At 35.7% G+C, this 23540-nt stretch overlaps 3 protein-coding genes and 1 long non-coding RNA gene across 4 annotated transcripts; 2 read left to right on the plus strand and 2 right to left on the minus strand.

Moving 5' to 3' along the window:
- The first annotated feature begins 342 nt into the window (after positions 1–342).
- LOC122315120 (transcription factor MYB61-like) lies at positions 343–2903 on the plus strand. Its single transcript, XM_043130891.1, has 3 exons — positions 343–1124; positions 1239–1368; positions 1466–2903. The coding sequence occupies exons 1-3, from the start codon at positions 992–994 to the stop codon at positions 2574–2576; spliced, it is 1374 nt and encodes a 457-aa protein (XP_042986825.1). The 5' UTR covers positions 343–991; the 3' UTR covers positions 2577–2903.
- On the minus strand, positions 573–10929 carry LOC122315124. The gene is made up of 2 exons (XR_006243947.1): positions 10791–10929; positions 573–662 (listed from the first exon to the last, which is right to left on the minus strand). It is a non-coding gene; the product is annotated as an uncharacterized LOC122315124 (long non-coding RNA).
- Positions 10620–12712, plus strand: LOC122315122. Its single transcript, XM_043130893.1, has 2 exons — positions 10620–11867; positions 12257–12712. The coding sequence occupies exons 1-2, from the start codon at positions 10982–10984 to the stop codon at positions 12340–12342; spliced, it is 972 nt and encodes a 323-aa protein (XP_042986827.1). The 5' UTR covers positions 10620–10981; the 3' UTR covers positions 12343–12712.
- Positions 12713–14558: 1846 nt separating this feature from the next.
- LOC122315121 (pectin acetylesterase 12-like) lies at positions 14559–19504 on the minus strand. The gene is made up of 12 exons (XM_043130892.1): positions 18919–19504; positions 18162–18244; positions 17812–17941; positions 17613–17686; positions 17322–17408; positions 17117–17241; positions 16958–17018; positions 16566–16619; positions 16378–16455; positions 15838–15943; positions 15558–15703; positions 14559–14881 (listed from the first exon to the last, which is right to left on the minus strand). Exons 1-12 carry the CDS (start codon positions 19157–19159, stop codon positions 14774–14776), a joined length of 1293 nt encoding a protein of 430 aa, XP_042986826.1. The 5' UTR covers positions 19160–19504; the 3' UTR covers positions 14559–14773.
- Positions 19505–23540: the final 4036 nt, after the last annotated feature.

Genomic DNA, 23540 nt, shown 5'->3' on the forward strand with positions numbered 1-23540 from the left:
TTTCCACGTAATGATAAAGACTTTTCAAAGTGTTATTATTTTGGGAAGAATAGCTCATAAAGCTCAAAGTATAAAGTAAGAAGACAGACCGTCCTGTTTTTTACGAGGAAAAAGTTTTCCAGCTTAAGTAATGGAATATTTTTTGTTGGTTTACTTTTCACACATGACAGAGGGATTTGCATGGACCATGGGGTATGGAAACTGAAATTTGGTGAATTTTTTCTCCAGACTCATCTCCTTTAAGTTGGCGCCTGCTTGCTTGCATATGTGATATGTCTAATCAGAGGTCTGAGATTAATGACTTTTTTTTTTTTTTTTTAACTTGTTTAATTCTTTCAACTCAAGTACTGTACTTGTTGTGAAGAGAGAGTTTTAAGGTGAATGAACCAGGAAAACTTAACAAGTAAGGATGAAAGAAGCATCCCAAGCATGCATCCATTCATGTGCCCAGAAAAAAATAGTATGTATGTGTGATTTGTGTTTGCCTAAGTTTTGCTGACTTCGGATGCAAGCATGAGTTGTTCTCGGATGGTGTTATCAGTGAAAATACCCCACCATTCTTGCAAGAGACATTAATTCTGAGAGTTTTGATTAGACATATGCAACTCAACCTGTTACCATTCCTTCTCATCTTTTTATACAGACAACTCTCTCTCTCTCTTCTCCAAAAGAAAAAAAGAAGAGAAAAAACTAGACTGAAAAAAGTACCTTCTTAATTGAGTGTGACTTTTCTCTCTGGGGGGCTACTTCTTAAGTTCTTATATATTAATTCAACTCCCTTTCTCAGCTGCTACTTCATTTTCTCAACCTCCCTGTCACCTCTCTCTCTCTCTCTCTCTCTCTCTCTCTCTCTCTACATCTTTTCTACCAAAGCTCCCCTACAAATCCATTCAGAGCCACCTCCAGCCGTTGCTGACAGTTCACCTAGGATTCAACAAACTTGCTGTTTAAGGGTAGGTTATCCCTCATAGCAGGTGGGACTCGCTCCAAAATGGGAAGGCACTCTTGCTGTTATAAGCAGAAGCTAAGGAAAGGACTTTGGTCACCCGAGGAGGATGAAAAGCTTCTGAGGCATATTACCAAGTACGGCCATGGGTGTTGGAGCTCTGTCCCTAAGCAAGCTGGTAGCCTAATTTTTACTCTTCCCCTGTGTTTTCTTACTCTCAAACTAAACCTCTCTGCAATGTTCTGAACAAGAGAAATTTCTAACTGTCCATCTCCATGTGATGAATTGGCAGGTCTGCAAAGGTGCGGGAAGAGCTGCAGATTGAGGTGGATCAATTACTTGAGGCCTGATTTGAAGAGAGGCACATTCTCACAGGAGGAGGAGAACCTTATAATTGAACTTCATGCAGTTCTCGGGAATAGGTAAATTCTTATTCTTCTCCTCGTCTAAACATTTTCCCTATGGTTGGGACAATCATTAATGTTGTTGAACATTCTTGGGATTCTGTGGCTTCCCCAGGTGGTCTCAGATTGCAGCGCAATTGCCTGGAAGAACCGACAACGAAATAAAAAATCTCTGGAACTCTTGCTTAAAGAAGAAGCTCAGGCAGAGAGGCATTGACCCCGTCACCCACAAACCACTTTCCGAGGTTGAAAATGGAGAAGACAAAGATACAGCAGCCAAAAGCCGAGACAAAATGTCGGTGGTGTCTAATGAACTGAATCTCCTCAAGACAGACAATTCAAAGCAAGAGGCCGCTTTACTTGAGCAGAGACCATCTTCAATTGCAGCAGCACAAGGTTGCTACCCATTGGAAGTCCAGGGTCCTTCCAGCTCCAAGACAACAAACTGCAGGAAGAAAAACAACAATTTGATGACAAACACACCTAGCAAGGACTTCTTCCAAGATAGGTTTGTAACATCCCACCAAGAAAGTTCCACCATCGACTGCCAGGCTTCAGATTTTGTGGGGCATTTTCCGCTTCAGCAATTGAATTATGCATCCAATGCCAGGCTCCCCGCAACCTCAAACCCCATTCAGTGGTTCACCCAAACTGGGAGAACATTTGATATGAATTCCGAGTTCACCTCCAACGCAATATCTGTTCTTTCACCTTCAACCAGCTCATTTCTTCCAACGTCTATTGGTTACAAGCCTCCACCACTTACTTTTCCCTCCGACAATGTATCCATCAGCTCTTTCGCAGTGAACGGATCCCGTTACTGGGAACCAAGCGCCACCAACAACAACAGTAATTGCAGCAGTGGAAGTAGTAGCAGCGCTGAGTTGCAAAGCAACAGCTCCTTGTTGGAGAACAGCTTGTTTTCTTGGGGATTGGCCGACTGTAGCACATCAACCAAAGTCACCCAAATCCATCTGATGGAAAGCCAACAACCGGAAGACATAAAGTGGTCTGAATGTTTTAATAACCCATTATTGATGGCGGCTGCTTTACAAACAACTCAAACTCCACAGTCCTTGTACAGCGAGATAAAATCAGAATCGCATTTGGTAAACGATAGTTTAAGTGCTCTGTGGCCACATAACAAGCAGCAAGGTCCTTTACAATCTTCTGATATTTGTGGTAAGGATATCCAAACGCTAACAGCGGCCTTTGGACATACTTAGCAAGCCATTATTAACATGTCCAGCCTCTGGTCAGCGGCGGAAGAACAAAACTGCAGAATTTCAGTTACAAGAGGCTTCAAATCTTAGCCTGTTTTCTTTAGTACAGATGTGTGCCACATATTCTTCTCTTGTATATAGGTCAGAATACAGAACATTTTCTCAGCCTCTGGGTTTGATATATTTGTGAGGAAACATTCTTGCTATTAATTACCTTTTTCTTTCTTCTTTTGTGTGAGGTAGAATTGCAAAACAAGGCTTGTACCGGTGTCTTTTACTCTTCTTTTTTGTTTTTCCTCAATGCATATGCTCTCTATAATGTTGCAATTCTTTCTGGTGACCGTTCTGGAAAATATCTGCTAAACTTTATTCATCCAGCTGGGGATTCATTCAGCTTCCAGTTACTCCTTTCACCAGTAATAGTGTCAAATCTCTCTCTCTCTCTCTCTCTCCCCCCACTACCCTAGGGCCTAGACAATTGAATATTACATGAATCCTCTTAATTCAATTTCTTTTTCAAGATTATGATTCAAATGGTTGCCTATCACTGTCTTCACTTCACGGGACGCAAATCCCATTCACCTTTATAACAGTGTTTTCGTTTTCGTCCTCGTTGAATATCATTCGGACTACTTTGAGAAAATAAAGGAAAAAAAATTATCATGACATCTGCAATACGTCTCATTTGCTTGATTTGCAAGACTTCGAGTTCATAAGCAACTGCTATCTCTCCCACACATGCGAGCGCACCACGAACACACGCACGAGAGCGCGTTAAGGGTGTCACCATATAGTCCAGAAGAGGGTGACTCCACAAATGAATTGAGACTTGTTCACTTTGGAGTCCGTACAAAGAGATGGTGACTCTCAATCTAATAACGGCCATATGTTTTCTCCATGGCTTGTAGCTTCTTCAAGGCAAATAGCATTATCTTAAGGAACACTTTGGAATAAATAAATAAATAAAAGAAGAAACTTCCAATTGCAGAGGAAAAAAGAAAAAAAAGAAGTCCAATAAGACTACTTATCTACCCGGCTTTTTGGATGCTGCCAAGATGCTTGGTATTAAAGACCAACCCCACTTGGTTGGCACCACCTGGAAAAGGTCTCTTCAAAATGCAAGACCAAATGGCTCGAACGGGAAGTGAGGAAGGGAAGAACACAAACTTTAAGAAACTTAAGCGAATGATCTTTATATTGCAAAATTGGTTTGCCTTCTGAAATCCAATGTCACTTTGTCTTGATCATGCAAGTTAGATGCATATTATGTGCTAAACCAGAATACATTGAATACAAGTGCTACAAGTTATTGCGAATTGAACAAATAGCAACTTCCTTTCGGTCCATTAAAACTGTGGAGTTTCAGCAGAACACTTTGCGAAGATTTAGGGGATAAAGAACAACCAACATATAACTAAATTTCCATAAGCAGAGCAGAAATTAATACATAATCAGGAAGCCAACTTGTCTAGGAAGACCAAAATGTAAGGTATCTTCTTCTGCACAGGCAAACTTTTACAGTTGCCATCGAGGCATCTGAGTAATACTAAAAGACCACTCTGTTCTGCATATCTGTCTTGTTACTAAAATTCTAAAATTCTGGTCTGTGCTTTTGTTGCTTTACCCTCACTTAAGGTAGGGGGAAAAACCATGTACAAGAAAGAAACAGAAAAACCCAATTACGAGGCTGCTTTAAAGCAAAGCTATGTTGTTTTTATCTACATCTCAAATAAGAGCAACCTAATCTGTTCAAACCCACTATTTTTCTAGGAATACATCTTCGACCCAAGAAATGACAAGAAGTTCCCCTAGCACCCCACTTGCAAAATAATCAGCAACATTATTCACCTCTCTAAAGACATGATACACTTGAAGTGATAAGGAATTCATGATTTCCCTAAAGCCTAGCCGGTCATTATTGGAAAATGAAGCAGAAGCTAGAAGCAGTAAAACTAGCAGTTTTCACGAGAAATTCGCAGCTCCAGTTTGTTAAGAATTATAATACAAATAATAAAATATACATCTTCCCATCATCTTAACCTTTTGAGACAAGTGATGATTTCACACAGTTCTATAAGTTTAGAGACGTCAATTTCCTTCATGATTATCTATTCTTGCAAGACGGATCATGCATACTTTGAAGACTAATATGTAAGTTTCAGAACACCATTATGAAATATTAGTTGGAAAGTAGAAGTCAAACTCCACATCGAATTGCGGGTTTTAATGGCATGCATGATGCATCGCGCTGAAGTTAACAAAGGAATATGGCCTTAGCTGATTGCTCTTAAAAGTAGGGTAAAAAATACCCAAGCAAACCATACATTAGTCAAAGCAACAAGGAGAGTGCTTTGTCTTTGAAAAGGAACTCCTAGTAGCAGGAATAGGTTGATTTTGGTTTGCTTCTAATTAAAATGACAATTGGAAATGAATCTGATAACTTCTAACTGATTGAACCATATTGGTGTATAACCATAGCAATCAAGAGAACTCGGGGAAAAAAAATGATGCCACTTTCTATGTCAATCTGATAAACAGTCTTTTCTTTACTAAATTTGTGAGACCATACCCATATCGAGTAATAAGGGTAAGTAATGTATGAAATCCGATATTATTTGAGAAGGAAAACTTATTCTTTATAATAATTTTAATGAAACTCTAATTATATCCTTGGCTCTCTTGACACGTTACACTCAATAAACATGAAACTGACAAAAACCAAAGGATGCGGGTAGTGCCACCTTAAAATGTGTTGTCGCCTTTTTCTAGAGAAGTCTGTTGGACAAGGGCAGAGGAGATCGAAGATGCGAGGAAAGGAAAAAGTTAAAAAGACAGAGGAAGAGGAAGAGAGGATTTTGGGCTGCCTTTGCTTGAAATTTGGGCTGCTACAACTCGGCCTCATTACGTTTTTTTTTTTTTTTTTGCATTAGTGTGGACTTTATTTCTCAGTTTGGGCCCCTTGTTTACTTCTCTACAGATAACCCCAAGTCCTTCCCCTTCTTTGAACTCCACATCTGTGTACCCCACCCTTTTTTTTTAAGAATAACTAAGCAGTAAACACGCAATCTTTTTAATATTTAATTTGTTAAAGTTGATAAGTCTCGTTGCTACTATTGCTTTTCATCCCCATTAAGCAAATGATTTCATTGGCCAAAACAATCCCAACAAATGGAGGCGGGGTCGTTGGTCTATTTCTTCCTCATTAGAGGGACACGAGGCCATGCATACGTCTGGCATTTGCAGTCTGACAAGCACGTTTATATTTATCACTGAGTCCCAGAAAATAATCATATAAAATCTGCAAAAGGGCCTACGTTATTTGTACCTTTTTTTTTCCTCTTTTACAAGCAAAACACAGAGAATGCCACTTTATTTATTAGTAAAATAACAGTCTCCTTCACCGTCCTTCTATTCCTGAAAACTACATGAGCCTTGATCGTGACTCTTGAGGACAAGAAGATAATACACGTGGGTCACCCATATATTTTGTTTAGAACTTGAATGGAGCCCTCAGAAAAAGGAACGCGTCGACCTCTCTTATATCTTGTACATGAACGAGAAAACAGCTCTCCACTTCCTCCACCTATATGCCTAGCTCTAACGCGGCAATGCTCCATCCAGCTTTCGTCAGAATATATTGAATGCGAAGATAGCAGGAAAGCAACCTAAATATACTTAATTTGGTTCAAAAATAAAAGAAATACAAAAGAAATAACGCCACCTGTATGTAACTATTTCCTTATTTTCGTGGTTCTCAATTACCTGATTGAATTAGCCTCTTGTTGAGCATCGATTGGTAGCTACGTTCATATCAATCTGATCATCTTATCAAGAAAGTAAAGGTTGTATATATATATATATGACATTCTAGATGCATAGTCAAACTTGAGGAGTTCTTTCTTTCCTTCCTTTTTTTTTATTATTTTATTTTATTGAGTCCGCTACGTTTGTACCCGGTCAATGGATGCTATGAAAAATTAGTATAAGGATATTATTAGGGGTTAGACTCGGATTAATTTATATATGAAATGATGAAGCTCAAGAATTTAATGATAGAAAACGATAACACAAAGGTGTGTAGTACTTGATTAGGTGATTGAATCAAATAAAAAGGAGGCAGGATCGAGCACGTAAGCTTCTTTCTTAATCGAAAAGTTTGTAACTTTCAAACTTTGTATTTTGCATGGTATTCCTTGCAGTCGAAAATGATCATTATCAATGGATATTGTGATTATCCATGACTAGTAGGGTCGTTACACCTCTTAATTTGCTGGTGCTATATTGACTTGGGTTCAAATACCAGCTTAATTTCTGGCGAGATAAATGGCCGGGTTGTGTTCAGATCAGAAACTGGATAACATCTTGAGAAACATGTTTCATTTATGGTTGTGAGTACTGAAGAAGATAATTTACTTGATATTTAGCTTTATTCCATTTCCCGATAATTAATAAATAATTACTACATTCCACATTTATATATATATATATACAATTGATAGTTGTAACAATGAATATATAAATAACGTGTAATTATTTAGAAAAAAATAAATAAATACGGGATTCATATTAAAAATATTAATTTTTTAATAATAAAATAAATTATTTTTCAAAATTATTATACGATATTTACACACTCTTAAATTGTTTATAGCATTACTTATATATATATTCCCATCCTTCGATCCGAACCTTCAAACCATAGTCTAAAACAAGTGTTGGAACCATCAGGATTAAAATTTCCTATCTTATTTGCCAACACATATTAAAAAAAATAAATAAATAAAAAGAAATAAAGAGCAAACAAAGCCAGTGAACGGTGGTTTAAATAAATACTACTTATTTCGAATAAGATACAAAATATGAAGAATACTACACATCATTCCACACTATTTCACACCACACATTTTATATATTAAAATATTATTTTTTATTTTTTTATTTTTTATTTCATTTTATTCTTATTAAACTAATTGAATTATTCTATTTATCATCCATAAACTATATATTTATTATAAAAAATATGAAAAAAAAAAAATTAAAATAAGTATAGTATGTAAAGTGTGAGGATGATAATAAAATTTTTTCACAAAATATATATAATATTAGTCATTCTCTGTCACTTAATTAATAGATTTCGAAAATAGATTTTGATACGACGTTAATTAATAATGTTCTACTGTACCTGTCTTTGAATCCTCTAAATATAATTTCGACTAACAATCAAGAAAAATCTCTGCTCCAATTTGTGTCTATAAAATAAAAGGAAATAAAGACACGTGTGTGCATGGAAATCGCCATCGAGGCAACATCATGCCCTCCATTCGTTGTTGCCATCAACAATGCTGGCTTTGGAACGGCGACCAGTCATAGAGATCAACGGTCGGTGTTTGCAATCCCATAAGACCAAGAACTAATTTTTAGCATTATAAAAACCACGTCGGCCACATATTATAAATAATTACTAGTATAATTAATAATAGGGAAAATGATAGCTACACCAATCAAATATACCTATTATTTATACCGATTAATTATTTTTTTTTTAGGATTTGTATTTATTTATTATTAAATTTTCTATTTTATATTTAAAAATACATAAAAATATATTAAAAAAAATATTTATTAATTTTTATCAGCAGCTGATCCAACACCACCCTTAATAATATCATCACCAATCGATTTACTATTTATTTTTTATTTAAAAAAAAAAAAAAAAAACAATAGTCGCATATCAAATGTATGTGAAACATGGTGGACCTTGTCTCGAAAAAATAAAAAACAAAAAAATGGTGGACCCATGTTTCTCAAATAAGGGCCAGGTGGGCATGTGTGATTGAAGAAGATGGTACAGGTGAGCGGACGTCAGTGGGCCATGTGGTGTTGCAAATTTTATTGTATGATAATGAAATAATTAATTGATTGATCGAAGGAGGCCGTAGGGTTTAGGTAAGACTGAAAACAGGGACAGGTGTCTCATCTTGATCTCTCCACACAGCAAACAATGAACACGGTTGGTTCACACATCCTTTGTCGGCGGGAGATAAAAGGGGCCCAAAGGGCCCAAACCATGGACCCTGCTTATCAATACACACTATCTGGTTTCCAATAATGGAATCATTTTTATTATTTCATTCCGTTTTTATAATAAAAGTGTTTTATTATAATTTTTTTTTTAAATTTTAAAATAATAATAATACTAAAAATTAATATTTTAATAATTTTTTATTTAATTTTTTCTAAAATATCTCATCTTATTTTACTATCTAAACGGTACCTTAGTATTACATATCCATATAATTTTACACATAGTAATATTCGACTGATACTAATTGATTGATAGTTTTAATTGATTCACTTTTTAATTTGAATTTTAAATTTTGAAATTTTAAATTTGTACTATTTTCAATCACTAGTAAAATTATAAATATAGATAATATTATCTAATTTTTTTTTTTCAATAGTGAGATTATTTGACTTCAATTATTTTATAGAGCTGTGATCGATCATATTTCTTAAACAGTGAATCTTTCATCTCCTCCACGTTCGAAATGAATATAACACTATTCATCCTTGAGTACTCAGCTATATATAAGGTCGATCACCTATAGTATCTTAAGAGTACTAAGTTAAGTTTTAAAATAAAAATAATATTTTAATAATATTTTATTGAACTCAGATAACCACCAAACCTAAATGCATAAATTCTAAGATTTATATAAAAAATTATTATTAAAAAAATTCAAGATAAATTTAATTTTATAATCTAACGAATTTGAAACAATAAAAAGTCGTGTAATTTACGGGATTCCAAACAATATCAAGTATTAATAGTTTGTATGTACGTCCCTATCTTCCAACTATATATAATATATATATATATGATGATGATGAGGGTGGATATTCTTTAGTTGAATGGCCAATATGCATGATTTAGGTATTCGTGGTTGCAGGTCGCATTTCTCTTCTGGCCATGTTCACATTGATCATCAATTGATCTGTGATATATATTTCTGAGCAATGACCCACTCAATAGTGATGAGTCCTATTCCTTCATATATGATAGAATATAGGAAGGGAAGCTACGACGTGTCTCCTGTCCAATGGTATATATGGGACTCTATGCCAACAAAGGTAGGTTTCTGTCTATATATCATAAGAATTCCCTACAGTACTATTTTATCTAAACATGATACTTAATTTTACAGCTTGAAGATGGAAAAATAAAATATAAATTCAACGTTTTTATAAAATATTATTGATAAATAATGTGAACATCGATGAAAATTAATAATATTTAATATATATATATATATATATATATCATATCTCTATTCGAATAGTATAATATTAATGTGTCTAAATAATTATAAAACTTCAATATATATATTATACCCTCATTCTCGTAAAGTTCCCGTCATCGTTGTGCTAATATATATTGGCCAACCTGAGATCAGTACTCCTCTGCAGACCGAAACTATATATACAAGTTCTAACTTGTAACCCAACACGTACACATGAGTTACGTACACAACTGTACTACTGAATATATCTACGTTTACTCTACACTTATAAGTCGTAAGTTCGTAACTACCCTATCTCCCTATTGTCACGTACATATGAGTCTTTTTGGTATGCTCTTTGTATAGGACAAAATAAAAGAGTAGTCTTTTTCGACCCTCAACTTTCAAAGTAATCGAGATCAACAAAGCATGATTGCATGATCCAAATGCGATGACCGCAACCTTGGGCTCGGGATCATCAAGCTGCATGCACCACCATACATTTATTTGCGCACGTTAATATCAAATTAACCAATCGATTCTGATCCGGCTGTCAAATATTTCAAATTCTACCTTCATTATCAATCATAAATGTTGTGTTTCTACCCATCACGAATCATGTGGATCAGATAGATAGAGGTAGCGAAACTTGAGAACTATTGCTCATTTCCAAAATATCAAAATAATTAATGTATCTCTGATTATTATATAAATAAAATATTGTACACATTGAGCACATGAAATGACACCTAGAATCATTGATAATGGAAGCCACGAAGGCTGGAGGGGTAAGTTGGGAAACAGGAGAACTGGAGCTACGGTATAAATAGGGTCGTTGGCTGCAGCTGTCGACTCCGCTTCCCTTTTTATCCTTTTATTATTATCATCATGATTCAGCAAGCCACAAACGAATGATTCACAAAAGCCCAAACGCCACTCTCTCTCTCTCTCTCTCTCTTCTTAGCTTTGCTTTGATTCGCTTTACCTTCTTCACTTGCTTGTTTTTCTTTCCAATATCTAATTTTTCTGACTCGTGCTTGTCCTGGTGCATGCTGGTACCAATAATTGATCAGACTTTAATTGTTTGGTACCAAGTTGGTATCTGCGTGGAGGAGAGTACTGTTTCAGATGGCTTCAGATGAGACTATGACCATCCACTCTTCAACACAGGAAGATGACTACGATGATTATATCTATGATCATGATCATGAACAACCCCATCCCCTCAACTTGTCTAGGCTTTCCGTCTGTACGAGCAGTTCTAATTTGTACGAGAATGATGAAAATGATGATGATGATGATGTTGGTCATGGGAACTACTATCAAGCTGCAGAAGGAAACAATGGCATGAGGATGTTCATGTCACGCTTGTCCATTGAAAGCTTTGATGCAGACGGGGAATACTCGGATGAAAAAGAAGGCAAAGAACTAACAGGGTTGTCGTCTGACTCCGACAGCGAACAGGGTTGTTATTCACTCCCGGCGACACCACGTCGTAGGAACCGGGGTCATGGGCAGCAGCTGATAGAGGTCAAAGAGTATGCGAGCGAGAATGAAGCTAAAAAGGGTCTTCTAGCAAGAAAGAAGACAAGGAACAATGTGAGGAGAAGGAAAATCATTAGGAAAAGATGTCTGTTGGAAAAAGCTGGTTGGGAAACCTTTGACTGCAACAAGATGAGCAAGAACAACATGATGATGGACATGGGAGGGACGGATGCCGCGGGGGTTAATTCCAATTGCCAAAGCGTCAGTGGGGAAAGCGACCAGGGCGGTGCGGGTGGCGGTGCTGGTGGCTGTAGTGGCGCAGGGGTGATGGTGATAACCAGGCCAAAGGGAGGCAGGAGGTCTCTGTGCATGGACTTGGAGGAAGTGAAGGCCTGCAGAGATCTTGGGTTTGAGTTGGAACACGAGCGCATGATGGAGATACCCTCTCGCCTCTCTATTTCCGGTTCACCGCTAGACACCAGCAGTGGCGGCAATTCTCCCATTGCCAACTGGCGCATCTCCAGCCCAGGTTAGTGCTCATTGCCACTCTCACATACGGAACGCAAACACTCACAACAGGAGAACAATAATATGAAAAGAGCTAACATGCTAGGCCGGCAATATGTTGGATTCGTACTTGTGCACGCTTACATGCAATGCCTTCGTTTATTCATGTAGCATTTCATTGGGTATGAATTTTCAACTGAAATTAGGATAATTATGTTACATTCCTCCATAATTTAGTCCCAAATTAACAAACCTACCGACAAATTTGATGATGGTGTTCATTGGTATAGCTAGCATGCGTGCTGTGGCGTGCATGATTTGAACCATTATTTCTTGATTGGCTTGAGTGAAAAGAAAGATATCATAGATTGCATATATCACGACTAATCGAGTGCTGAACGTGTGACTTAGGTGATGATCCACGAGACGTCAAGGCTCGGCTCAAGGTGTGGGCACAGGTTGTGGCGCTCGCATCAACATCTCGACAGGGAAGCTGACTACGTTTCTAACTATATATCCACCTTTTTTTTGTTTTTGTTGTTTCTAATTGTATTTTTTACTTTTTCGAGGCTTTGTTTTAGTGCGACGAAGAATGTTGTTTCTTTATCTCTCTTTCGATATTGAAAGAGTGGTCCTTTTTTGCAGCGTTTCTTCAATTTTTTTTTATTTATTTATTTTTTTTTTCCTGGGATTGACGTTGGAATTTCATGAGGTGCAGTTTTCTATTTGGTTGTGCACTGCTTTTCAATTCATATGTAAATCTCCTCACTCATGTAAATATAGCACTATATATAGCCAGATTGAGGATGGAAGAGTGATGATAGACTATAAACACAGTTGAATATATACTAATTTGATTTTCTGAAATTGGTTTGCCATTATTAATGTATTCACCGATCTGTTTAGCTTTAGCATCTTGATTGACTGGATTACTTACTGCTTTGGTTGGGATCAAGTTAAGAGTATAATTTCGACAATGAAATTTAACTCTGTCCATCAGCCTAAGATTTTAAGACAAGTAGTGATTTAAATGTACACAATTCAAGTACTCTTACTCTAGACAATAATATTGTGAGTCAAGATGTATTGGCCAAGAAAAAAAGCCCATCAGCTAGAAAGTAACCAAAAGTAGATGTGAGATACAAAGGTGATGGATTAGACACAACTGCACAAAGGAAAGTAACCAATAAGTGATGCTATGTTTAATCTCAGTTTGAGGGTACTTTTATCGCATCATTCAATTTTCGAAACCCAAAGGCGATTTGCGAACAGGCACTAAGGGTCATAGTAGTTTTTATTTCATTCAATGGAGTGCATGCGAACACCTGGGTGCCGCTCAATTCAAGACCAACAGTACACTTAAAAAGAGGAAACTGCAGGTGCAAATTTAGTTAGGCCTTGTGCCCTGCTAGTAATGAGTTATAAATGAATGGATTTATGCAACTTATGATATCTCATGCAAAAACCGCCCCAAAAGTACAAAAGGTTGCCACTAACACTCATTATAGGCATTTAATTAACTTGCTTAACCCAACATCCAACCTTTGGGATTCGAGGAATCAGTTTCCCTACATCCACATCCCTTACCATCAACATTAAATATCACAATTTCATATAAAAACGTAAAGAGAAATGTGGCTTGATTTGAAGATTTTGTGATGGTGTCAATGAAATCCATGATCTCTCTACATGGAGATAGAATCAATGATATTCGACTCCCACGGGGCTAATTGAAACCCCATGGTGAATCAGGAACATGTTATGGGCATCAAGAAGGCACTTAGCAGATATAGGTGGGTAGAAGTCATCCTTGTGGACTGGGAATATGTCATGGTGGCTATAGCACCACTGCGGAAGAAGGCACTAATCTCAGTTTCTAACACGAAAATTGGGAGGAGAATTGAAAGGGTGTATCTAAGATATTGAAAGCCAAGAAACTACAAAGACCATGAGTTTGTGATCTGTGTCTAATAACAAAGAAACTTCCTTTAGACGGACTGCACACATCAAATGACAACAAATTCGGCACTTTCTAGACTGAAGAGAGGGGTGGGGGGGGTGGGGTAACAGGAAACTCAACCACCTAGAAGATTGGTGCTTCAGATATGGTAGGATGGGTACTTTCCTTTAGTATCATCAAATGCAGATCAATTCAATGGGAGAAACATGATACCACTTTCGTTTTCCTCCAGCCTTAAATTCTGAAGTCCAATGTTTCTTCTCAAAATAACGGTTCAAAATTGTCATTTGCTGTCATTTAAAATCCGGCCACCTACAAATTACTTACAACACCTTTGCCTCAAAACTACTTTGTTTTTTAGGTTTCATGGCAGTTAGAAAGTTCCCCCCAGTATGGAAACCTAGTTATCAGAAGTTGAAATCTCCTAATGGCACGTTCCATTGTAAGTTTGACAGCTAATTGGTTGGTTCTGGCTTTGCATCTCTTAATTTAGGCACACCCAGTTAGGTTTCTATATAATAATACTATAAAAGGATGCACTAGGTAATGCCTAGCCTGTGTTGGTGGGAGATTGGTCCTCTACAGTTCGGGAATTAAAGATTAACAATTGTGTAAACTCAAAGATTTTGAGGTCCTGTAAACTATTTGGAACGAAATAATTCAATTGTCTCCAGTATAAGATTGTGAGGAGTGCTGAACTATGCTATATTTGGGTCTGTGAGTTGCATCATTTCTGGACAATTGAGCCTGGGGAACCTTCAACTTCTGCTGAGACAACAGAACCTCATTTATAAATATAAGCAAAAGAGATGAGCAAGAATGTGCTAGCTCTTATAGTTACACTCCTTGGCAAGCATGAATTTATCATTTCAAATTTCAATGAAATGAATTTTACAATTTCACAATTGAGAAATAGAACTCAGGGAAAATTAAGAAGACGTGTGAGAAAAAATTGAATAATCTCGCACTCACGTGAAAACTAGATGGTGGCATGTGTTGTCACAGGGGTATGCACAATCAATAGCTTTCACGCCCACTCGATCAAAATACCAGTCTCCAACAGACTCTGCAATCCCCTGCGTAAAGAAATCATGTAATTATAACATTAAGATCACACTAATAAAGCTTTTTCTTTTCTCAAGTACCAAAAGCATACCTATATGTGTGCACGTGTGGAAAGGGAAAGCATATGTATGCATCAAGAGTTTTGTAAACATATTAATCAATGGAGTCGAGTCCACTCTAAGTTTTGGCTTTTTCAGAACTAAAATGTAAATTTAGCAAATATTGCAGTTTGTCTTTATTCTCAACCCCACCCCTTCTCCTTTTTTTTTTTTTTACTCCCGCCGGGGGGGGGGGGGGGGGGGGGGGGGGGGGGGGGGTTTCATGTTCTCTTAAGCATGTACAAGATGCTTTTTTTTTTTTTTTAATTTGTTTTTTTCCAACTGATTTCATATTGATGCTGCAACAATGGTTCCAAGCTTTGCAATACCTAGTTGTGGATGTTCTTAAACATCCTACTTTTCTCCTGTAGCTTGTTCAGATCTTTACACATCACATGATACAAAAGTCTGCTTACCAACCCTCAATTCTAAACCTACAGCCTCTTTCTACAAGACCAGAAAATAAAAGACGTAAAATTGAATATATATGATTTTTGTGATATCGTGACAATACAGTGACAGATTGCTATGGATATCAATATATGCAAACATTATTTGCATTTTTTTTTTTTTATATAGGTAAGCATACCTTATTTGCAATTAGGGGAGAGTTGTCAGCGAACCATGTGTCCTGCCTCTCAGACTGGCAATGAGCAAAACAGGAATTTATGAATAATCCATTTTGACGGGACCTTGAGAAATCTCTAACGGCATTGAGCATTTGATTTCTAAAGCCTGCTTTATAGAACCAAAAGAGAGAGAGAGAAAAAAAAAAAAAAAAAGCTTAATATGCCAAAATAAACATCTACATCCACGATTGATGCAATCAAGGAAACAAAACCAAAACAAAGTTATAAATTAAAGATTACCTTGGAGAAAATATATCTGTGACGAACTACAACGTGCATGGTTTAATTTGCAGTTATTCCAATAGCCACGAGGATCAGCTGAACGTGGAGCTAAGCTCTCTTGGAGCTGTTGAAAACAAATAATATGAGATCTAATCATAGTAATTTCAGGTTATATTGGTTAGCAGACACCATTTTAAGTAAGAGTATGATGATAGCACAAATGCACAAAGGGCTCCAAACAATGATTGGATTGCTTGCCAACCTATAAGAAAAGTACTCTGCTTTAGCAGTGCATTCACGCTAAGAGCCAGTACAGGGGACAGCTCAAAAGATGAATTTCCTAATACAAAGTTGCATTTGAAACTTGTGGGCAGTTCAGGAGGCATAACTCATTCTCAATCCTCACCACTGATATGGGAAGCATAGATAACTCTATCAATCATCAACACTGACTTATAACTGGATGTAACTATAAATTGTTGGAAAGCAAAATAGAGCATAGAATTAAGCTCCCCCCCCAACAAAAAAAAAAGAATAGAAAAAGGAAGAAAGGGTTACCTGCCATGCATCATAGGCTGCATTTAGAATAAATAATGGTGTCTTAACATTCGCAATCAAGTTCTGAGGAAAGAAGCACTAAGAGAGAGAGGGAGAGAGAAAATTCAAATATGTCAGATTCTCGGATTTTTTCTCTTAATAAAATTCACTCATGAAATTTCATTACAATCAAGAGAAGAGAGAATCACCGATGTTGGATCCAGGTGGTTGGTACAAGTATTTGGCAGATTCTTTTGCACTCCCTAAACATTCATACAGATATCCATAAATAAAAGGTCAGACATACTAGGCAAGTGAACATTTATTCAGAACCCATAAGATTTATATTTGCTTCAATCAAAGGAAAAAAAATCAAGAAGATGATTATTTGCGATTATAATACAATACTTTGGCAAATGAGTTTTACTATGTAAAAGGTAAATGCCATAGATATAGCTTGACAATATTTTCAGAAAAGAGCACTCAACAAGTTAAATTCAAGTTTACAATCAAACCTTTTAAAAACCACAAGAAAAAAAATTGTCTTAAGACTCTGAACTGGGTTTGATAACAATGGAAATGAAAAAATGATACACATTACCTGTAAGTGAACCACACCTCCATACATATTCCTTAAAGTTCGCCCACCAGATACATCAACTCTGTATGGTCAAATGAAATCATCAGTATACATTTTCCTATCAACAACTTGCATGCTAATAGAATTTGTAAAAGATCTCCAAGTATTATAGCTGATTACACATCGAGGAACAATCCAGCATCACTTAGACATTTCACTTTGGTAGTTCGTGGAAACAAGTCCCGAAACTCATCACAATGTAGTATGGATGCTAGGCCCCCAGCAGAGCATCCAGAAAGAAGAGCCTGTAGATATATTTGGACAAAAAATAACCATTAACATCAAATCTGAGTAAAAATAAAGAATTCAATGTTAAACAATAAACCTGGTTAGCCTTCTGCATTCCCTTGGACATTAACTCTTCCATAGCAGCTAACCAAATCCGCTGTCCTCGAAAATTGAGTTGTGCAGCCTGAAAATTGATAGTAGCAGAGGTAGAAAGACCTTGTCAAACACTGATGTATGATAATTGACGTTGGAATGAAACCACACCTATTTTGGGGGTTATTATTTAGTAAATGACTGCACCACCACTCAAATTAAGTGATAAAAAGAAAAAAAAAATGTATCTAATGTTTCAGGAAAAAGTGTGAGGGAAGATTTTGTTCCAACCAACCTCATCCCGACCATCCCCATTGAAAGATGCCCCATCACAGTAACGTAGCTTGACTCTGTTCCAGTTGAAAAAATCTGCAAGCATAAGAAGCTCTTCTGTAGGTAAATGCTCGGGAAAACAGAAAACGAGAACAGAGGGGAATAAATGAACCAAAGAAAATTGTGTGTTGAGAGAAAGTATCAAGGCTTGGAAAATAAACCGGGATTTTCTTCTGCTTTACTGCTCAATATTCCCGTGAATGGTATCAGTTTTTCCATAAATTTTGATGACCCGCGGCGGGTAGTTTTGCGGTAAACACAGCTTCTTACTGTATTACACCATCCCCCTCCCTACATCAAGACACAATGACGTAAAGCCAAAGGCATTGGCCAAAACAAAGCATTCAAGGAATAGAGGGCAAGACTACTTTTAGTAACCACTTGAAACTACACAGAACCCATGACAAACAAGCGACTAAACACAACCTTTAAAAATCAAACATGGATAGATATTCGAACCACCGTTCTTCAGAATATGAAAATTCCAACAATTAAGTACGGTGTCACAGACCTCTAATTGAATGAGCCAACTGTTTGCACCAGATCCGCGACCACGATGCAGATGGTAACCGGGCAGCGTCCCATCCAAGCAAACTGTCGCAATAGAAGACAGCAAACAGAGAACTTATTTCCCACACGAGATTAAGATGTTAATTAAATTTAGCAGCTAACCGGCACGTCAAACAATCGTGAAAACTCGAAACATGTAATTTCCTTCTTAACCAATGAACAGCTGGAATAGAAGGAAGACCCCAGTTCGGTTTTACTACATGAGATTTGATGCAGCATGTTGATGAGTGCAGCCACAAGTAGCGTGAAAACATTAAGCAGGACGGTGGCAAATTTTAGCATCAAAGCAACAATGACATTGAGGCAGTGAATTAACAAGTTGATTGGATGAAAATCCGAACCAACTCCAGTGCTGATAGCAATTAAAATTAATAAAACAATTAGAGCTGCTATGGCTCGCACGAAAGGAAATTGCTGTCGACAATCCCAAACCCGAATGTAAAACACGAAAATTTATATAAAAAGAAGAAGAAGAAGAAGAAGAAGAAGAAGAAGAAGAAGATTTTAGCTAGAAAGCAAGGGGTATGAACGATGACAAGAATGACATGCACTTAATATAATGAATATAAATTGCTTCCGAGTGAAGCCAATGTGCAAGACACGCAATACAAAAGTGTACATAAACAACTAGGCGCACGCACAGGCGAGAGAGAGAGAGAGAGAGAGAGAGAGAGAGAGAGAGAGAGAGAGAGAGAGACCGGCTCCTTTAGAAGCAGCTCCATAAATAAGAGTCAAGGGGACCATGAGGGGTTTGAGCAAGGAAGGTGATACAGCTGCGGCATCATTCTCCAAAAAAGAAAGCAGACCCTCCTTCTGTGTCTCTATTTCCAACTCTGTGACATTGAAGTCCTCAAAAGAACCACGTTCAGATCCGCTCAACACGAACCCAACAAAGCAAAAGGCATACCCCAGCACTGTCAGAATCTGAATCACCCTCATTCTTCTTCCCCTCTTCCTCTTCCTCCGTTTGTTGTAATTAAAGTCTCTCCAACCGCCGTCCTTACTCCCCCTCACTCACTCCGTCATTCTTTACCTCACGTTTACTATGTAAAGTAGAGCATAAACAAATGTATGCGAAATGCAACGCGGGCCGGCCTTTTTTGTCTTTGGCAATTTCACTCCCGCAATGAAATGCAGGCTGTTGGGAATAAATTAATTTGTTGGTGTAAGTATTCGTAGTGAAACATAATCAAATGGGTCCAAGAAAGGAAAAGAAGAAAGAGAGTGACAGTCTGTATGCTCAAGGAAACAGTGACAGCCTTTCTCTGTCCCTCTCTATTTCTCTCTCTCTCTCTCTCCACAATATGATCTATCAATGGACTGTATGTAGAGCTGTAAGCCACGCCTCAATCAATGCAGTTTTTACGTTTTTTTGCCGTATGTTTTGCTTTTGGGTTTTGAATTTATTATTGGTTTCTGTATCCATCAACGGCAGTGTCCTCTTGCATCCACCATTGTTATTTGTCGCTCTCGTGCTCTGAAGAATGGCTACCGACACAGAGTAACATGACTCTCGTCACTCTCGTCAATTATTCGCCTTCCTCGTGGCGGTGGCACTAGCATTGGAGTGTTGCATTTCGCCTATAAATAAATTTTTATTAAATTTTTTTAAATTTTTATATTAAATATAATAAATAATATTTTTATTTTTAAAATAATAAATAATAATAATAAGAATAATAATAATTTATTCTACTTTTATCTCAATTCATCTCTTCTCAATTCAAATAACTTAATCTATTCTTTTGTAGCTAATATCACTTTAATTTTCTCTATTTTGGAATATGGAAGATGGCTTTTACCCTTTTATCTACTGTAGTAGCCATTTTTGTATGTAACTGAAGCTTTTGGCAATTAATCTTAAAAGTGCTAATCTTCTCTCTCAACATCCATTTATGCTTCTGTTGTGATATTGATGTTTTTTGCTACCATTCTACAGTTATTTTGCCATAGGTTATAAAGTAAGGAACCCTTTTTATACAAAAACAACATCTTTTTTACAAAAGTGGAGAAGCTTTTTATAACAAAAACTTTGACTTTTGTAAATAGAAAAAATCTTGATGTTGTTATGTTATCATAAAAGTAAATTGAAACAGAGACCTTTTATGATGTAACATAACAACATAAACATTTTAGACGATTGCCATCATAGAATTTTAGATATTAATATGAGATTTGAAAAAAAAAAACATAATCATTGAAAATAGTAAAAAGAAATAGTTTAATTGAAATGAACGGAATAAAAATTATATTATTAAATATAAAATCATTGGAAAAAATCACATTATAAATTATGGTAATGAAATAAAATATGATAATAGAGAAATTTTAAGGAAAGAAATAGGCAAGCTGATCATTGCGGGTGGTCTTCCATCAATTCAGCCATTTCCTTTTCTGGGCCGTTAACAACTTAATTATAGGCGTCCAAAGTATTCCATTTTGTATTTGATTGTGTCCCACCCACCTTTGCCTTTCCTTCCCATCTACTCCTACTCATTGCTGAAGTCTGGAAAAAGATTAAGAAAGTTATTTGTTTTTTCTTGCATATGCTACATCGACTCCATTCACCGCCAACTTCCGTTATTTCCTTATGAAAAATTTGTATATACTCGTTTGAATGTTGAGTTGAGTTGAGATAAGTTAAATTTTTTAACTATCTTTATGAAAAATTTGTATATATTCGTTTAAATGTTGAGTTGAGTTGAGATAAGTTAAATTTTTTACTAATAATAAAAAATTGAAATAATGAAGTAAATTTTATAGAATCTACTTAAAATATATTTGAATTTAAAATGAGTTTAAATGTATTTATAGAATGTTGAAAAAGTTGATGAATTTTGCATATAAAAACATGTTAAATTAAAAAAAAAATTATAAATCTTACGTATAAAGAGATTTTGAATTAAAATGAGTTTAGTAATTTAAAAATTATATATTTAAATATTAGATTCAGTTTAAAATTAAACTAAATTGCCAACTTTCAAACGGGATCTAAATAATAAATATGTAATCGGTCATTTAAATTCATTCAATATATATATAATATATATTGGTTGCTGAGTATTTCAATTAAATTGTAATTTATTAGAATTTAAAAACCATCAGATTAGTCATCATTCTGTCAATCTTTCGTAATAAATCATTATTTTGAAAATTGATAAATTGCTTGAAATAAGTTTTTTTTTTTTTTTTAAGTCAAGAGTTAATAACTCACTCTATTACACCTTTCAAACTTGGACTTATTAGAAGAGCCAACATCAACTCAATTATGAAATAAAAATTGACAAGCCTCACTCAACACCACAAAAATGAACACAATCATTTTGTTGATAAGCATCCAATCATTTTCAAAAGAACTTTGTTCCTTATCATCTTACACACCAGGTATTATTTTTTTTTTATTCCTATCAAATTAATTAAATTTTTTTTACTTATTATTCATACATTATATATTTATTAAAAAAAAAATCATATATAGTGTGTGATATAAAGATGATAAGTAAAATTTTTATTTTCAAAACTATTTTAACAATCATATTTTAAAAGAAGGCCATTTTTATAAAATGATGATGGCTTTTAAAATTATTTTACAAAAATATATTTGGTTTCAAACATATAAATTGCCATTCTTGTAAAAAAGAATTGTGAAAATAGTTGTTTCTAGCAAACTAAATAAACAGTGTTTTGTTAATTTAAATTTAAAACGAAGTTGAGAGATTGATGTTTGGCAACACTAAGTATTTTGAAAATTAAAAAAAAAAAATGGAAAACATGATCTTTACACCAAAATAAACTTGAAAATATTTTCCATCCAAGCATCTATATCTCTATTTCTATAACAAATAAATGCCCAAAAAAAAAAAAATCTCATTAAGAAAAATGCTCACAAAATTTTTCTTTCAAACTTATTTCAATATTGAAACTGTCTAAAAATATGTTATTTGTAATGGATCCGATGCTTCCCCAAAAACCCATAAAAATTTCTCCAATAACTTTCTCAAAAATTGTAGATTTTTCTCTTTCAAATCTTGCTTCCAAAGGCCCCAGACAAGACACTAAGGTCTAAACGAGCAACCCATGAAACAAGCTTCTTTGGACCTGAATGAATTAAATTAGATCGCTTTTGAAGAAAAAGAATATGAAGAAATTAAGAAATATTATAGTCTTCTGAAAAGAAACAAATGAATCCGCATGAAATGCTTTCATAATTAGCCGCATTTTTATAATATGCGGGTGGATCCCGCATCTGTGCGTTCCCATTGGCAAAATAGACTCAAGACGAATGGTCACTTTTAGACTGCATAAACCTGGATAATGAATTCACATGGTGTGCCTCTCTCTCTCTCTCTCTACATTTTTGGAACAACAACAAATTAAAATGTTCTATGATGCTGCGATGCATAATTGCATACAAGAATTACTACACATATGTAAGATAATTCAATTTGAAAGAATCAAGAATTAACGTTATAAGCCTATGAAGAACTTGAGCTACTTGAAAAGATCTCACATATCTTCTTCACCAAATTGATGATGCTCATAAACTTGAAGTAACAATTGTCTGCATGGTGCAACTGTAAGGAAGCAGAAAATAGTTGAAAGCATAGAGCTAATCGATGGAGGAGGAAAATTGTTATTTTCCTTATATGCCAAACTTGCTTTACAAAAGTCAGCTTATATACAGAAAAGAATAACTAATTAACTTTTACATCATGATTTGTTACATTTGCTAGCTAGAGAATATTTACAGAGGAATATACTGGAAGTGTGCTGGAGGCAGTTATGAGAAACGACTTGTAGTCATTCTAATGAAGTTTGTGCAATACGACCTGTAGCTTGACTAGTGTCGTCTAACAACTCCTCGCAAGATAGAGTATAGAGATTAACTATACCCATCTTGAATAAGTGTGATTGCAGGAGGTAGGAAGGGAGTGACTTCGTAAAAATGTCTACTAGCTGAGTTTGGGAAGAGACATGAGCTGTAGTGATGGAGCCTTCTTGGATTTCATCCTGAATTAAGTGACAATCGAGTTCAATGTGTTTCATTCTCTCATGGAACACTGGATTTGCAGCAATGTGCAATGCGGCTTGATTGTCACAATAAAGTAATGCAGCTTGTAGATGATGAATACCAAGATTAGTGAGCAAATAACAAAGCCAAGTTAATTCACAAAATGTGGCAGCCATGGACCTGTATTCAGCTTTAGCTGATGAACAGGATACAACTTGTTGTTTCTTGGATTTCCAAGAAATTAGAGAGTTTCCTAAGAAGATGCAATACCCTATGGTTGAGTGACGAGAGTCTGGGCAAGATTCCTAA

Source organism: Carya illinoinensis, chromosome 7 (assembly GCF_018687715.1).
Source record: "Carya illinoinensis cultivar Pawnee chromosome 7, C.illinoinensisPawnee_v1, whole genome shotgun sequence".
Taxonomy (NCBI): Eukaryota; Viridiplantae; Streptophyta; class Magnoliopsida; order Fagales; family Juglandaceae; genus Carya; species Carya illinoinensis.

Excerpts from the sequence above, each read along its gene's own strand:
- LOC122315120 (XM_043130891.1), top strand. The coding sequence starts at position 992 with ATGGGAAGGCACTCTTGCTGTTATAAGCAGAAGCTAAGGAAAGGACTT. Across the intron at positions 1,125-1,238 it reads CTCTGTCCCTAAGCAAGCTG|GTCTGCAAAGGTGCGGGAAG; the intron begins GTAGCCTAATTT and ends ATGAATTGGCAG. Across the intron at positions 1,369-1,465 it reads CATGCAGTTCTCGGGAATAG|GTGGTCTCAGATTGCAGCGC; the intron begins GTAAATTCTTAT and ends TGGCTTCCCCAG.
- LOC122315121 (XM_043130892.1), bottom strand. The coding sequence starts at position 19,159 with ATGAGGGTGATTCAGATTCTGACAGTGCTGGGGTATGCCTTTTGCTTT. Across the intron at positions 17,409-17,612 it reads ATGGGGATGGTCGGGATGAG|GCTGCACAACTCAATTTTCG; the intron begins GTTGGTTGGAAC and ends ATCAATTTTCAG. Across the intron at positions 16,456-16,565 it reads ACCACCTGGATCCAACATCG|TGCTTCTTTCCTCAGAACTT; the intron begins GTGATTCTCTCT and ends TCTCTCTCTTAG.
- LOC122315122 (XM_043130893.1), top strand. The coding sequence starts at position 10,982 with ATGGCTTCAGATGAGACTATGACCATCCACTCTTCAACACAGGAAGAT. Across the intron at positions 11,868-12,256 it reads CTGGCGCATCTCCAGCCCAG|GTGATGATCCACGAGACGTC; the intron begins GTTAGTGCTCAT and ends CGTGTGACTTAG.